The 16,670-nt window shown below is 33.0% G+C and overlaps 1 protein-coding gene across 1 annotated transcript in view; it reads right to left on the minus strand.

The window, feature by feature from the left end:
- LOC136037809 (N-fatty-acyl-amino acid synthase/hydrolase PM20D1-like) overlaps window positions 1–16,670 on the minus strand; it is a 53,022-nt gene that overhangs the window by 5,839 nt on the left and 30,513 nt on the right. Inside the window, exons 5-8 of the mRNA XM_065720642.1 lie at window positions 13,201–13,337; window positions 11,128–11,323; window positions 6,003–6,143; window positions 1,753–1,990 (exon numbers count right to left, since the gene is read on the minus strand). Of these exons, the coding sequence (XP_065576714.1) occupies window positions 1,753–1,990; window positions 6,003–6,143; window positions 11,128–11,323; window positions 13,201–13,337 (712 nt within the window). The remainder of the gene's footprint in view (window positions 1–1,752; window positions 1,991–6,002; window positions 6,144–11,127; window positions 11,324–13,200; window positions 13,338–16,670) is intronic.

Genomic DNA, 16,670 nt, shown 5'->3' on the forward strand with positions numbered 1-16,670 from the left:
TACGTCAGAGCAATAGGTGTACCACAATCCCATCTTATTGCACTAAAAAATTGTCATTGCGCGGGCGCGAAGGTGGAGTCACGAAGAAAGGCGAGCAACTGACGTGCCCCAAAAATCTTTGATGGAGAGTATAGGAATTTTCGCTACTGTTTAATATTTATATCCTGAGCACTGAAGACCCAAAACTGACAAAGTGGTGGAACATTTCGGTCAGTATTACATAATCGTTCGTGCTCTCACGATGAATCATGAAAATGAAGAAGCAAAACAAATCCATTAAATTTGAAAACGCTTTTCGTCCATAGAAATTCAAAAATTAACGATCTATTGATTCCAAAAGGTAACTGGTCCTTCAAAGGTGTTAGCCTTAAGTTGTGTAGTATCAAGTATTTATAACTTATGTTCTATTGATTTTTAACAAACATTTAAGTTTTTTAATTTGGCCTCTGCTACTATCACAAACTGAATAAGTAGGACTTTTCACTAAAAAGTGAGTTCCCGATTTTTCTTAATATTTTAAGATATGTATACACTTCAACTTAGATTTAATACTCACTGTCCTAGGTACTATTAACATTTATTTTTTTTAGAAAAGAATTATCTCAATTAATGTAGATGGTGATATTAATGGAGATCTAGATGGTGATATTTATGTAGATGGTGAAATTTTATACCTGGTTTTTCTCCATATTTTAATATATACGTACGTTTCAACTTAACCGTTTCAAACAATCGGATTTACTTTTCACTGTCCTAGGTACTTTAAACATTTATTCGTTTTTCAAAATAAGTATCAAAATTTATATGGATGGTGATATTGATGTAAAGGTAGATGTTGATAATTATGTAGATGATGAAACCTGATTCCTTTTTTTTTAATATTTAAAAATATATGTACGTTTCAGCTTGATCCATTCAAATAATCAGGTTTAATTTTCACTGGCCTAGGTACTTTGAGTATTTACTTTTTATTAACAAAATAATTATCTTAATTTATGTAGATGGTGAAATTTGATTCCTGTTTTTTTTTTAATATTTAAAATATATTTACGTTTCAGCTTAACTCATTCAAATCATCAAGTCTAATTTCCACTGGGCTAGGTACTTTGAGTATTTATTTGTTATTAACAAAATAATTATCTTAATTTATGTAGATGGTGAAATTTGATTCCTGTTTTTTAATATTTTAAAATATATGTAGGTTTCAGCTTAACCCATTCAAATAATTAAATTTAATTTTCACTGGCCTAGGTACTTTGCGTATTTATTTGTTATTAAAAAAATAATTATCTTAATTTATGTAGAAGGTAAAATTTGATTCCTGTTCTTTTTTCAATATTTAGATGTATATTCAAGTTTCAGATTAACCCATTTAAACGATCAGATTAAATGTTCATTGTTCTAGGTACATGAGCATTTATTTGTTTTGGAAAATAATGACTTCAATTTACGTAGATGGCGACAAATAGTTTGCAACAGCAATTCTTCTAACTTTTATTCGTTTACTAGTTGTATGTTCCTGAGTAAGGGGCAAAGCGATATTGTTTTTTTTTTTTTTTTTTTCTTGTGCGATTTTGATTTTAAATGCTGATTCAAAAATTTGTTTGTCAACGTCTTTTTTTCTTTTGTTTATTACTTTGTGAATCTTAGCTTGTGTGGGTTTCGTATTGAACCAAACACATAAATAAATATATGTTTGTTCCAAGCCCTTGTTAAGTTTATTGTTAACAAAATTCCGAATAACTGTCTTACCCGGGGCTACTGCACAATCTGGACATATTTGAAGTGCTGTATCGCCAATAAGTCTATAAATTTCTTCTTCTTCTCCATATGGTGAAATAGGCATGGGCGGAATATATTTTCTAACTCGAATTTCAACCCGTTCATCCCCAATTGCTTTCTTGTCATGAGCTATAACATCTTCTAGCGTCTGAGCTGGGTGAACTCTGTGGTTCACAATTGCTTTCGCAAAACCAGGAATAACATTGTTCTAAAACCATAATAATAACGATAATAAAGGGGTTCCATTAAAACGAAAATAAGTTCAACGAGCTGGCTATCTGAAAAATAATAATTCAATACTTTCCTGCCGTGAGATATCTATATACAAAATCTAGTTGGTGCGTGTGAGTGTGCGTGTACAACCAATATAAGCCAAACTATTCAAGCTATACAAGAATTCTTGTGCAATAAAAATGGAACCATCAAAAGGAAATTCCGCTATGAAAATTCCAATATATACACATATGTTTACACACACACACACACATATATATATATATATATATATATATATATATATATATATATATATATATATATATATATATATATATATATATATATATATATATATATATATATATATATATTATACATAAGAAAAAAAACACCCAGAAGCGTAACAACATGGAAACAATCGTGGGAGAACTACCCCCCGAGTCAGAAATTAAATGATAGCATTTTCTATTTCCATTTTATGTACAATGTTTATTGTCTTTTTGTTTCCCAGGGAGCGCCAATACCCTTCTACTGGCGTCCCTATACAACAGATCTGTTCGATAAATCTGCCTCTAAAACCGTGGAAATGATAACCCTGTAATTTTTTTTCAACCCTCATCCTCCTAGTAAACATTCGACAGGTACTTTTTCTAAAAGAACGAATACCTATGTTGAAGCATTGTTTTACAAATACTGAGCATAAATATGAAAAACAGGAGTCAAAAGAGGGTGTAGTAGCCTTCCTTCAGATTTAAGAAAGCTTTAGGTCAAATAGCTCCTAGTACTACACAATAAGTAACGAGTAGGCCATGTCAAAGGAAACCGAAAATTTAAAAAGTGTCGATTACAGCATATGCAGCAAAAAATCTGTTATTCATGCTGATTCTAAATCTACAAAATTTAATAACCTTAACAATGTTATAATCTTATGTTAACAGCTATAAGAGTTTGAATGTTTTTTTAGTTTTAGAGATAGAGAATTAAGTTCACTCCGAAAAGATAGGATCTTGATGGAAACTATACAATTAAAGTCAACATATATGAGAGACCTAAAGGCCCTATGAGCACACTGTGACATTTTTCAATTTCTATTAATTGAATAACTATAATGGAAATATATTTATAGTGCCGGGAGTCCGGTGGTTTCGCCACTGGGCCTTGTCACACGGCAGGCTTCTATATGTGGATTCTCGTTGTCGTGTGTCTTCTAACCACAGACAATTTAAGCCTTTTCTTGATGTCATGACGTCACCACAGGTTCGATACAGCCACCCTGTGAAAAATACGAATTATTTCTTAAAGCCTTTTCTTGATGTCATGACGTCACCACAGGTTCGATACAGCCACCCTGTGAAAAATAAGAATTATTTCTTAAAGCCTTTTCTTGATGTCATGACGTCACCACAGGTTCGATATAGCCACCCTGTGAAAAATACGAATTATTTCTTAAAGCCTTTTCTTGATGTCATGACGTCACCACAGATTCGATACAGCCACCCTGTGAAAAATACGAATTCTTTCTTAAAGTCCTGACCTATTTTGATCGTTTTTGTGCATCGATCGCTGTTCTTTGCTTTACAACCGTAGATTTCATTGTCCATTTTTGTTCTTCTTTACCTCAGAAAATTTTTTTGTCACGCCTTTTGCCTTAGCAGCTTAGATTCATACATCTTCTCAGGTAATTTCTGAAGACGTTATAGATAATAAATAGATCTTTTCCAGTTTCCAAACAGAGATAATCGTTAAAAATTTCGTGTACAATTCAGTGTGACTCCTGCTGTCGTTTGTTCCATGCCTTTTTCTTTAGCTTTTGCGATTCTCACTTTCTAACCACATATATTGATCATTTATTTCACTAATCAGCCCCTTAAACGTTTTAAATGACCTTAAATTAGAATTAGTGCTTTCGTAAACTTACGTTTTTTTTGTTATTGGACCTTTAACTTTAGGCTTGGATTGTCTTTATCATTATAAAAATATAACGCCGAACCTTTATTTTTCAACAGAAGCTGATGCAGTATCAGGTTTTTTGCTAACATCTATATAAACCCTAATGTCGTTATTTATAGCTATTTGATCGCTTGGAGCTTTTATAAAATGTTGAACTTCGACTTCACCTTTTCATCTTCACCTATTCCTAGCCTTAGTGGCTTAGTCTTCCTAGCATTAATTTTCAAACCTATGCCAGAGCCCTGAACTTAAAACCTCTAAAAGTTCATTCATCTTGCTCATACTTTCATCAAGGATGCTTAAATCATTAGCATAATCTAAGTCCAGGAGAGTTTTCCCTCCCCATTTGATTCCGTGGTCTCCCATTTCCTTTCCTGTGCTCCTTAAGACGAAGTCCATCAAAATGATCCATACAAAGGGGGATAGAACACAGCCCTGTTTAACTCCTGATTTACCACAGAACCAGCTGCAAACATCATTTCCTACCTTAACCGCAGCAGTGTTATTTTCGTACATAACACTAATCACTTTAATGTATTTGTCTGATATCCGATATAAGGATAAGACCTTTGCTAAAGATCTTCTATCAACAGAATCGAACGCTTGCTCATAATCTATAAAACTGAGGATCAAATGTGTTTGACAACTCAGGCACTTCTTAATTATTAACTTAAGAATGAAAATTTGGTCGACACATCCTCTACCTTTTCTAAAACTGTAGTGTCCTTTTCTTAAACTTTGTCTACAGCATCTCTCAGTGTAAAAAGTATCATATATTACTAAGTAGTTTGCTACCTAGAGAGACCAGACTAATGCCCCGATAATTACCACACTCACTATTGTCACCTTTCCTATAAAGTGGTTTAATTAAGGTTTTCCTAAACTCACTAGGTGTGTTCCCCTTTAAAAAAAAATATTTATAATCTTCAGTAGCTTACTTTTAACCTCAGAGGCACCATATTTAAGAAATTTATTTACCTTACCATCAGCACCCGAAGCCTTATTATTTTTTAATCTTTTTATTACTGTCGCTAATTCTTCCTCACAAAGCAAATTTTCCTTCACATCTAAGGTATCACAAACTTTTTCATTTTCCTCTATATGTTTTCCTGCAAGTCTATCTCGGCTTAGCACATTCTCAAAATGTGTTAATCTCTCTTTAACTCTTTCTTTATCACTAGTTGTGACCCGTTCCTATCTTTAGCTGGGACAAGTCTGGATTGACTACTCCCTTTGAATTTATCAACATACCAGTACAATATTTTACTATTATACCGTCTAGCTATATCTTCTAGATCCCCGCCAATTTCATCCATGGCCATTATAAACATTTACAAACTTTTAATAAACGAAATAAAGCAATAAACAATAAATATTGATAAATAATAATAATAAAATTGTTATAAACATTTTATTATCTGAGTAGCTTACAATCTATCTATTTTCCAATCCCTCCCCATCTCTTATTTCTGTAGACTATATAGCCTTAGCATATGGACAAAAGTTCAGTAATTTTGTTGGTTTCAGATATTTTGTAACTGTTTTTCAATAACAGTTGGCACATAATGGCAAATAACACCAAAATTAACACTAAGGAAGAGCTGGTACACAGTCAAGTGGCTAAATTTATAATTTATTTATAATTTTTACTATTATTTATTTATTATAAAATATATTCTTATAGATTACAGAAGGGGCACCACATTCTCCATATTAGCTTTCGAATAACAACATTGGGTATGTCACTGACTTTTGCATTGGATTTTGGCTTATAGCATCTTCTGAACACTACCAGTATAAGGTAAGCCCTAACATAAGCTTTACATAAATTTACATAACTTACAAGCCTAGCATAAGATTATAGATAATCACTTCTTATTATAAAGCTCGGTAAAGAGAGAAGATGGGAGGCATGGAGAGGTCATGAGAGGAGGAAGAGGGGGAATTACGGAGAGGGGGATAAAAGAATAAACTGTTCAGCCACAAAACACATATACCATCCCCACAGATGCCATCACTGGGTGATAGCATCACACAGATGCCATGCGTACCTTATAGCCACTTTGGAAAATTGTGATGGCCGTTGCTGTCCTGTGGAACGAATCCGTAACTGGCTTTTGACTAAGCACACGCACAAAAAGTGGCTGAAACAGCCACAGGTTCGCGAACAAATAGCGGTAGAAAGGGTCAGCCTAAAAAAAGAATCAACTCTATTAAAGTTGCATTTTATTGAAATTAATTAATAAATTTGAATGATTAAAAATCAATTTTTGCAATTTTCATAGGCACCCGTTGTAAGTCACAATTTTACCAAACACATTTATAATAGTAGTGATATAAAGCCGAGAAAATTTCGGGCAGTTCTCAAAATACAACATTCAAAAGGATATTACACATTGTACTGATCTTAGTTATATATTCGCAAATATGTTGTTACATACATTATAGTGCAGCATTGCCAACGCTTTGAGATAAATTGCACCGGATTCCTGGCCGAATTGTACCAAACATACTTTATAGCAAAATTAAGGCATTATACGCCAGTTTCCATTTCACAAACTAATAGGATACACGGAAAGACAAGCGATCTTTCTTTTTTCAAAAGAAAGAGGTTTATAACTACAAACCTCTACTTTCTCATCTTCCTACTTTTTCAGAAGCCAATTTTGGCGCTGTTTTTTGTGTGATGAATAGTTTGTACCTCTCAAAGATTTTTCTTTTGTGTCAAATCGACGAAAATCCCTGTTTTGCTGAAATCTGTAAGAGGTGACTTGAGAATGTACCCAATTGTATCCAAAGTTATATGAAATGTGGGATTGCACCATGAAATGTCCGAATGTACCGCATTGTATAAGGACCTCTAAATTGCAACAACAATGTTACAAGAGTACCACGTTGGCAACACTGTTGTGGCGTTGACAACTATTTTGTATATGCGTTTGATTTGACATTTTTAAGAGATTTTTTTCTTAACTTCAACCAACAGAAAAGGAAGTTCTACTGAGCTTCAAATAATGCATATGGACAAGAATAACGCATGTTATGCTCAGTTTTAAGCTAAAATTTTGAATTGTAGTTAATTAATCGAATTTTAGCTAACTAATCTAAAATTTTAGCTGAAAAGTTTAATATAGCTAAAATCAAAATTTAGCTAAAAAAAAAAGCTTAAGCTAAAACGTTTGCTAACTACTCTAATTTAAAAAAAAATCAAATTTTCTAGCTTTTAATAGAATGAGAATCAGTATCGATATAAATTAGTGTCAGGAACTTGCATGGCTATGAATTAATTAGAAAAACTTAGTCTGGTAGACGGAACAAATAAAGCAAGATAATGTTGTAGAACGCTATAGATCAGGTTGGATGGAAAAACATTTGTCAGTATGTCGGCCTATCTATTCTCTACAAACTTATAAAATTTAATTACAGAACACAATTCTACAAGACTAATTAACAATAAAAGGATATCGTAATTCATTTTATTAGGCCGAAAGTTGAATCATTTAATCCGGTCACACCAACTTTGTTGTGTTTTTTTCTTAGTTGTTTTGTTGTCAGTCACAACAATTTATTTTATAAATTATTCAAGATAAATAAAAAGGAGACAATTTAAAATGTTTTATAATCTTTTTAGCACTGCGTTGCACGAGAAAGAACAGAGTTCTAAAGCTTTCAGAAAAAAGAACCCTGGCAGAAATTCATATTGTCTGACCTAGTCACGACAGCTTTGATAGTTGTTATTATTTTGTTCTGTTGTTGCTTAAACATAAAACTTAATAAAAAAAAATTATTTTATAATATCAATAAAAAGGAATAAATGAATTTCTATATAATTTTTATGATTTATTTGCAATAATGAGACAATCAAAGGAAAATAATTAAAAAATTAACGAAAATCAAACCTTGGGTAGAAAATAAAAATTGCAAGATATGGTCGCAACAGCTTTTGTTGTTGTGTTTGTTTCTAGTCCCGACAATAAAATTTAATTCCATGAATTATTCTCTAATATTAACACGAAAACAGGCAAAACTCCAGTGTAATCTAGTTAATACGGTATTGCAATGACGGGATAATTAAAACGATAGATATCTAAAAAAAAGGGTAGGAAGTAGGTAGGCAGGGGTAGGCTGGGTAGGCTGGGTAGGCTTGAGTAGGAGGACAAATTATCTAATCTAGTTACAACAGTTTTATCTGTTTTTGTTTTGGGTTGTTGGACAACTACAAAAAATTTATTTACAAAACATTATTCCATGAGATTGACCAAAAAAAAACCTGCATAATTTTTTTAATCCTGCGAATGAGGAGACAAGTTATAGAAAGGAAGTGAAAAATTACTGATCATATGGCCTTGGGGAGAAAGTCAAATTGTCTGATATAATCACAACAATTTTGTTACATTTAAACCTTTTTTTAAATTTCTGTTTAAGTGTGGGTTCCAGGACTCAATTATCACTAGCGATCTTTATTTATTTGTATTAATTATTTAAATATTAAAAATCTTAATGAAAATATTAAATTCATATAAATTAAATACTGTTACGTAAGTTTATACCAATTTAATATAACATAAAATATAAAATGTATGTTATTAAATATAAAAAACTTATTTATTTAATTATTTTCAGCCTAGAATGGCAGATTCTCAAAAATTTAGTCAATTTACTTGTACTATTTCAAAGGAACTAACATCGTAGTCTGTTCTGTATTTATTGTAATGCAAATTGCCTAAGACTTATTGTTACCCCTTTTCGCTGAACAGAAACAAAAACAGATGATTACTACTACTACTACTATTAATGGCTCAGAACAGCACCGAGCCGCAGCACTAACCACCAGGCCAAAAAAATCTGTAAACCTCCACCTCATCAACTTAATCAAAGCTTCGCTCTTTACTCCTACCAAGAAGTCCTAATGTCTTTTAAACCCTTCCTTACGACCTCTTCCCACTTCTTCCTTTTGGGGACAAAAGGAAAGCACAAAATATTTTCTTTTTTTCTAACAGTTCAGGATCAAATAGAACAGGTTTTTGGAAGAAAATCCCCCAAATTGTCATCCAATATTGCGTTAGCTGATTGACTTCACCTAATCTCTTGGACAGTAATATTTTAGCCTGGGCAAATGAAATTTTTAGAAATGGGCTCAGATTTGAATGCTTCCAGAGAGTCACTAAACGGAGGAGGGAAGTATTTTATTGTAATCATATATCTTGTTAAGCTTCTATTCTATTGAAAAATCAGAAGAAAACAGAATCCTTTCCATTTCTTTTCATTATGCTCTAGATGGATCACAAAATAGAATAATCTTTTGGGATTTGGGATAATTCATCCGTAAACCATGCACCACCCATCTCAACCTTTCTCTTAGTACAGCAATAGATAGTGAAGAGAATCCCGTTTTTCGCACAACTTTTGTTTGATATACGGTCTAACCGGAATCAAGAACTATCTGTAGGCAATTTTCTCTGGGAAATTCCTCTGGGAAAAAAATTCCTCTGGGAAACTTTTAACAAATCATTCTGCGTTTTTCAAAGTGCCCGCATTTCAGAGCTACACTTGCTTGACTACTGTCATCACTCTAGCCTTCAATATTTTAATCTTGGTTCACTTATCTTCCTATCCTTCCAAACTTTTACAGACAAAGAAAAAAAAATTCTCGACCTTGGCTATACTACTGTACTACTGTCCTACTATATGTCCTACTACTGTGTACTACTATACTACTGTCATCACTCTAGCCTTCAATATTTTAATCTTGGTTCACTTATCTTCCTATCCTTCCAAACTTTTACAGACAAAGAAAAAAAAAATTCTCGACCTTGGCTATACTACTGTACTACTGTCCTACTATATGTCCTACTACTGTGTACTACTATACTACTGTCATCACTCTAGCCTTCAATATTTTAATCTTGGTTCACTTATCTTCCTATCCTTCCAAACTTTTACAGACAAAGAAAAAAAAATTCTCGACCTTGGCTATACTACTGTACTACTGTCCTACTACTGTGTACTACTATACTACTGTCATCACTCTAGCCTTCAATATTTTAATCTTGGTTCACTTATCTTCCTATCCTTCCAAACTTTTACAGACAAAGAAAAAAAAAAATCTCGACCTTGGCTATACTACTCTACTACTGTCCTACTATATATCCTACTACTGTGTACTACTATACTACTGTCATCACTCTAGCCTTCAATATTTTAATCTTGGTTCACTTATCTTCCTATCCTTCCAAACTTTTACAGACAAAGAAAAAAAAATTCTCGACCTTGGCTATACTACTCTACTACTGTCCTACTATATGTCCTACTACTGTGTACTACTATACTACTGTGATCACTCTAGCCTTCAATATTTTAATCTTGGTTCACTTATCTTCCTATCCTTCCAAACCTTTACAAACAAAGAAAAAAAGATTCTCGACCTTGGCTATTCGAATTTTTACATCTTCCCTGCATTGGCTATCCTTGTTTTTTTTTCACAATAAATTCGAATACCTTATTTCAACAATCAAGTCAAATAGAATAGTTTATCTAGTTAATATATTATGAAATATTTCCTATGTACTATATCCCTACTTTAATGTCTTTTTTTTGTTTATTTTTTCACTTACCTTTTTATTGAATTTTATTTACTTTCATAAACTGTTTCGCATTTCTTTTTGAGGATGAGTATATTCCACGCTCACATATTCACGATTTACATATTTAACTCTAACGATTAACTTTAACGATTTACATATTTTACAAAGATTCGACATATTGTTTGATTGTAGCTCAAAATACAAATATTTATTTTTTTTTCATGATTTATTTTCAGCCCCCTAAAAGGCAGAGGGTTTCTTAACTTTCTTTCTATGGTATAGAAACATCTAAGCCTGCATTAAGAGTTAGATTAAATATAAAGAAAAGAAAAGATTGCAGTCCAATGGTAGCGATGCCAAACACAGGAGGGGGAATGTCATGACCCCTCTAACAATGGCTTAAATAAACAAAAAGAATTTATTAAAAGAAAATTTCAATAAAAACCTCATGCAACCCCCTCAGAAACTAAAACGATATACACGAGCATTAGTAATAGCCAATCAAACGGTAAGAGTACAGCCTTACTTAAAAATGCGACCTCATAAAAAATGCTTCCCTCCCCCCTCCAATAATAAAAAAGTGCAGACTTACATAGGGAGCTATAGATGAAAACATGTCATATTCTGGCCCTTTTCCAAACATAGACGGATGTCTATTTGCTTCCAAATTTGCAACTCCTTTTGCTAATACCCCCAAGGCGGACTCAAGCGGAGGGATACTGCAATGTCCCGGGGGCATAGCTGTTGATAGTTCAAGTTCAAGCCACCCTTTTTCCGATATTCCGATCCTAGAATCACAAATAATCTTTGCAATTCAACAACAGACAGACAGACAAAGTTATCACTATCAGTATAGCATAAGGAAAGACTTTTATTCACAATGATTAAAATCATCATATATACAACATACATATACATTATATATATTTTATTCACAATGATTAAAATCATCACACATATACTGAAACTAATCTCTAAAATGACTTCCTGGTCTGTACAGGAGATGAAAAACACACTAGTTATTTAAGCTTTAATACAGAGATAGAGAAAAAAAAGGATAAAAAGATTGTAACGCAAATCAGAAAAAAAATCGACTTTAACCAGTCCAACAGACACAAAAAATGATGAAGATTATTACTAAATTGATTATAATAATATATTGGGTACTATAAAGGCTACGGTAGCTACTATATAAGGTTGAAGGTGACTATTAAAAAGGGAATTACTATATTAGTTCATACCAGGAGCATATAATTAATAAACGATATAATAATATACAATTTATTAAGCATCAACGAAACCCATTGGGCTGTCAGTTGTCATATCTTTCTCTTGATTCAAAATCCTTGTTCCCTACCTCAAGACTGTACAAAATCTGTCTTCGGTGGGTGAGTTAAGTATTGTTGAATATATTTCTTTTTGAATACTTGGTCTATTACCTTTCAGCCCACACAGAAAATAAATCTGCAATATTTGTAGATTCAACAGATTCAAAAACAAAAATTAACAAGAATTAACACCTTTTTCAAGTTTATTTTGCCTTAAAATTGCCCAATTAAGGCAATTTATTTGCCTTATTTTGCCCAAGTTTATAAATGCCCTAAAATAAAGATAAATAATTTGTTTTTTTGAAAAGCTAGACATGGTTGTTAAAAATCTAGACAGTGTTTTTGAAAAAAACTATAGAAGATAAATCAAAAGAAGGTGAATTTGAAAATAAAATAACGAGATTTAAGGAGTTTTGAGTTCTCTGCGGTTTTAGTTCGCCCGAAGAGAATGAAAAACTGATAAGAGTTGGATCTTTGCCGATCTAACATGGAAAGATAGAAATTGAAAAACTCTATCGCCATAAATAATATAGCGTCTGAAAATTCACGGAAAAAGAGGAAAATTTCGAAGAAAATGGGATAACTGACATAATTATTCTCTAGTTTTATAGAATTAAACCTAGAACTTTTTATAAATTTGAATTTAATCTATTCTTTTATATCGTTAAAATCCAGAATCTAGTCTATATACCATCCACCTAGATTAGCTTGAGAAAATCTTGGCTGGTTATGTAGGCTAATTAACTTTGAGCTTGAAAGTCAACTAGGGACAAAATTTGCCTTCTTTGATTTTCCCCTACAGTTTGAATTACCTGAAGAGACAAGTATGCAGTAGTTTAGTATTGGCACAAAAAGATTACCAAGTGCTATATGGCATGGAGATTTTTCTTTTCCACACTAGTGTCGGCCTCTTTTAAGAGCCACATACCGTTTATACTAACAAACATAATTAATAAAAATAAAATTAGTGTGGCCCATACAGGTTTCCCCGATGAGAATTTTGATGATATGTTTATTCTAAGCAAAGTAATAATTTATTTTTTAATTAATTAAGAGCTAATTAATTTTTGAAGAAACAAGTGGGCAGTAGTTTAGTATTGGCACAAAAAGATTACCAAATGCTATATGGCATGGAGATTTTTCTTTTCCACACTAGTGCCAGTCTCTTATAAGTGCCACATATCGTTTATAATATCAAATATAATTAATAAAAGCAAATTAGTGTGGCCCATACATGTTTCCCCGATTAGAATTTTGATAATATGTTTATTCTACGCAAAGTACTAATTTAATTTCCAGGAAAACTACTGATAATACAACGCTTCAAAAGTACTTACATAGCAACAGGATACGAGGTAACACCAGTTACAAGGTCTTTAAGATAATAAAATCCTTCGTCCAAAACAAAGTCAAGGTCAACGCTTCGTTGCGACAGTGTCTGACCAATAACATGAGCTCCTTGCTGACCAGTAAGCTAAAACAGATAAAACCATTTGTTACTCAATATTGAAAAAACAATTGATTAAGTGAATATTGATAATTATTTATTGGTTATTTGATAGATTAATTAAGAAATTAATTAGTTAATTAATACTTAGTAAATAATGTTTAATACTTAATTGATAATTGATTGATTGATGAAATAACTAATTGAGAATATTAACTGACTAATTAATTCTTATTAGATCCTATATATCTTGCAAAAGATCTTGCTTTCAACTAGTACCCTTATGCAGGGGCCATTTACTGATTCTTATGACCAGAGAACATGGATCCCCCCTTCCGCTTTGCAGATTTCCCCACGGCCTAGCGGATTCCCCCCCCCCCTAGCAGATCCCCTCCCCCTCCCCCTAGCAGATTTCCGCCAGATTTTGATCCTCCAACTTTAAAAATCAGTTGGCTTGAAAGTTTATAATCCTTGGCAAATTCCAAACTAATACCAATCCGTAGAATACAAAATAACTTCAGCCTTGTGTTACAGCTGGCAACAGTTCCCCATTTTGGAGCGACCTCAAGATTTTAATTCTCAGAGACTTTCTATCAGACAAAGCCGTATCGAAGGGGGGATCAAGGGTTGACCCTCTCACCTAGAAATTTTTCTCCCGCTCATAAAAACGTAACCTTGAGGCAGATAAAAACATTTTATTGCATTTTTTAAAGTTTTTTGGACCCTTCCCCCAAAGAAAGTCCTGGATACGCCCTTGCACCAGACGTTACATCAACTAATATTATTCTTTAAATGCTTAAAGTTGCAAGGGAATTAAAAAGCAAACTGTTTTACCTAAAGAACACATCTTAGGCTATTGACATCCAAATACCACGAATTTTTAAGATTTTTCTTTTTGTTAATTCTAAGATAATAGAATTTTTAGAGTATAATCATATTTTCGTCAGTATTGTCATGTCGAACCGTGAATACAAATGAGCAAAACGAATTAGCTAAATTTGACATTAAGGAACGACATTAAAACTTAAAACGAACAGAAATTATAACGTATATGAAAGGGGCTGTCCCCTCCTGAACCCTCTTTACGCTGAAGTTTGATTCTTTCTCAAAACTCTATAAAATAATAACAAACTTTAGCGGAAAGAGCGGGACGTTGAGGAGGGGACAGCCCCTTTCATATACGGAATAAGAATTATTTATTTTTCTACTATAATTTTCTAATTTATTCCGTATATTAAAGGGGCTGTCCTGAAAGGGGCTGAACGTTTTTGAATTAATAAAGGTTTTGAATTTGACTCACCGTACATGAATGATTAAAACAAAGTTTGCATATTAATTTGTTTTAGGTTGTTTAAGAAGGACTCCTAAATCACAAAGGCTATTTAATTAGAATAATAGCGTCTTTTAAAACTTAAAAAAGGAACTTTAGCGTAAAAGCGAGCTTCTGAGAAGAGGCAACCCATCTCATAAACGCGATATTTTCTGTTTGTTTTTAAGTTTTAATGGTGATTCTTACTTTCAGTTGAAAATTTGTTGTTTTTTTTGTATTTAATTTCTAATTATTTTTTTTTTAATGTTCGGAAATCCAGCTCCCCTCCATGGAAAATTCCCTTCCCCCATGAGAAATTTCTCCATGGAAAGATCCTTCCACGCAACTTAAATTAGCTATATTCGCGGAACTACTTTTGTAAGGCATAGTCAAATGACTGAAAAGAATGGAAGAAAAGATTTTTAAAAGATATACGTAATAATTTATGTCCATTTGAAGTTTTAATGTTATTCCTTACTTTCAATTGGAAAAGTGTTTTTTTAATATTTAATAACAACCACAAGCCGAACACATACACATACACGTGGTTTCACGTGGTTTATTATCACATAAAAATCATAGTTATGAAACTGCTTAAGGTACAATTAAATACTAAGATTGGCCAGAAATCAGCACAAATAAATTATTGCTTTTATCGGCCATTATTTTACAAATGCGAACTTTACCGTAAAGAGCGAGGTATGGACGAGGGGAAGAACCTCTTCATATGTTCACCCCCTCGTCAATACATCGCTCTTTGCGCTAAAGTTCGCATTTTGTTCCAGTTCTTTAAGAATGACCCCTGAATCTCAAAGGCCGTTTATTTAATAAATAGCTCTTTCGAAATTACTAAAAATAATTTAGCGTAAAAAGCAAGGTATCGAGGAGGGGACAAACTCCCTCATATAGGTTATGATTTCTGTTCGTTTTAAGTTTTAATGTTACTCCTTACTTTCAACTGAAAAAGCTTGTTTTTTTATTTAATTTCTGAACGTTTTTAATTAATGAAAGTTATGATTTTGGCTCACCGTAAATGAATAATTTAAACAAAATTGCATATTAATTTTATTTTTTTATTGCCTAACTGGCTTTCTCAAAGTTTTGATCGGACGATTTGGAGAAAAAACGGGAGGAAAGAGGACCTAGTTGCCCTCCAACTTTTTGGTTACTTAAAAAGGCCACTAGAACTTTTAATTTTATTTATGAACGTTTTTATTAGTAATTATATACGTAACTTACAAATTAACTTACGTAACTAAGTTCTACATTCTTACATTTTTATTATGTACTAGCTGTTGATGGGGCTAGGTGGTGGGCCCCACCAACACCTTGTTGGTGGGGGCACTTCACGCCACCCCAACACCTAGTTGGTGGGGGCGCTTCGCACCCCCCTCAAGCCCCCCCACGCGCGTAAGTCGTTACGCGCCATATTAGTTACGCGCCATTGTAGTTGTGTCACTATGTCCCACCTGTGAATATAGATAGATATATATATATATTTTTAACTACGTAAAACTTGCGAATATACAACATTCTTCGCTTTCCCATTTTCTGTGCATATAAATAGATTGTCAGGTTTACCGACTCTTGAACATGCAACATATAATGGTCCATGGGAAAACAATCCGTATTCAGATCTATACCTCATGATTCTAATGATTGCCCTTGAGCTTTGTTGATGGTGATTGCTAATCGACCATTCCCTGTGTTGCCGTCGTCATTTATATATTCCCCTGTGCCCCCCGGGGTCCCCGTTGTAGTTGTGTCCCTGTGTCCCGATCGTCATTTATATTCCCTGTGTCCCGGTCGTCATTTGTGTCCCGGTGTCCCAGTCTGTGATTTCTCTTTGAGTGTCCCGGGCGTCATTTATATTCCTTGTGTCCCGGTGTCCCGGTCGTCATTTGTGTCCCGGTGTCCCGGTCTGTATATACATTCGTTTTTGAATTGGTCTTTTTTTTAGTTTTTAGTTTTTTACCTTTTTTTACTTTTTAGTTTTTTACCTTTTTTTAGTTTTTTTAGTTATACCTCATAACTCTAATGATTGCCCTTGA

This window comes from Artemia franciscana, chromosome 17 (assembly GCF_032884065.1).
Source record: "Artemia franciscana chromosome 17, ASM3288406v1, whole genome shotgun sequence".
In the NCBI taxonomy this organism is placed as follows: Eukaryota; Metazoa; Arthropoda; class Branchiopoda; order Anostraca; family Artemiidae; genus Artemia; species Artemia franciscana.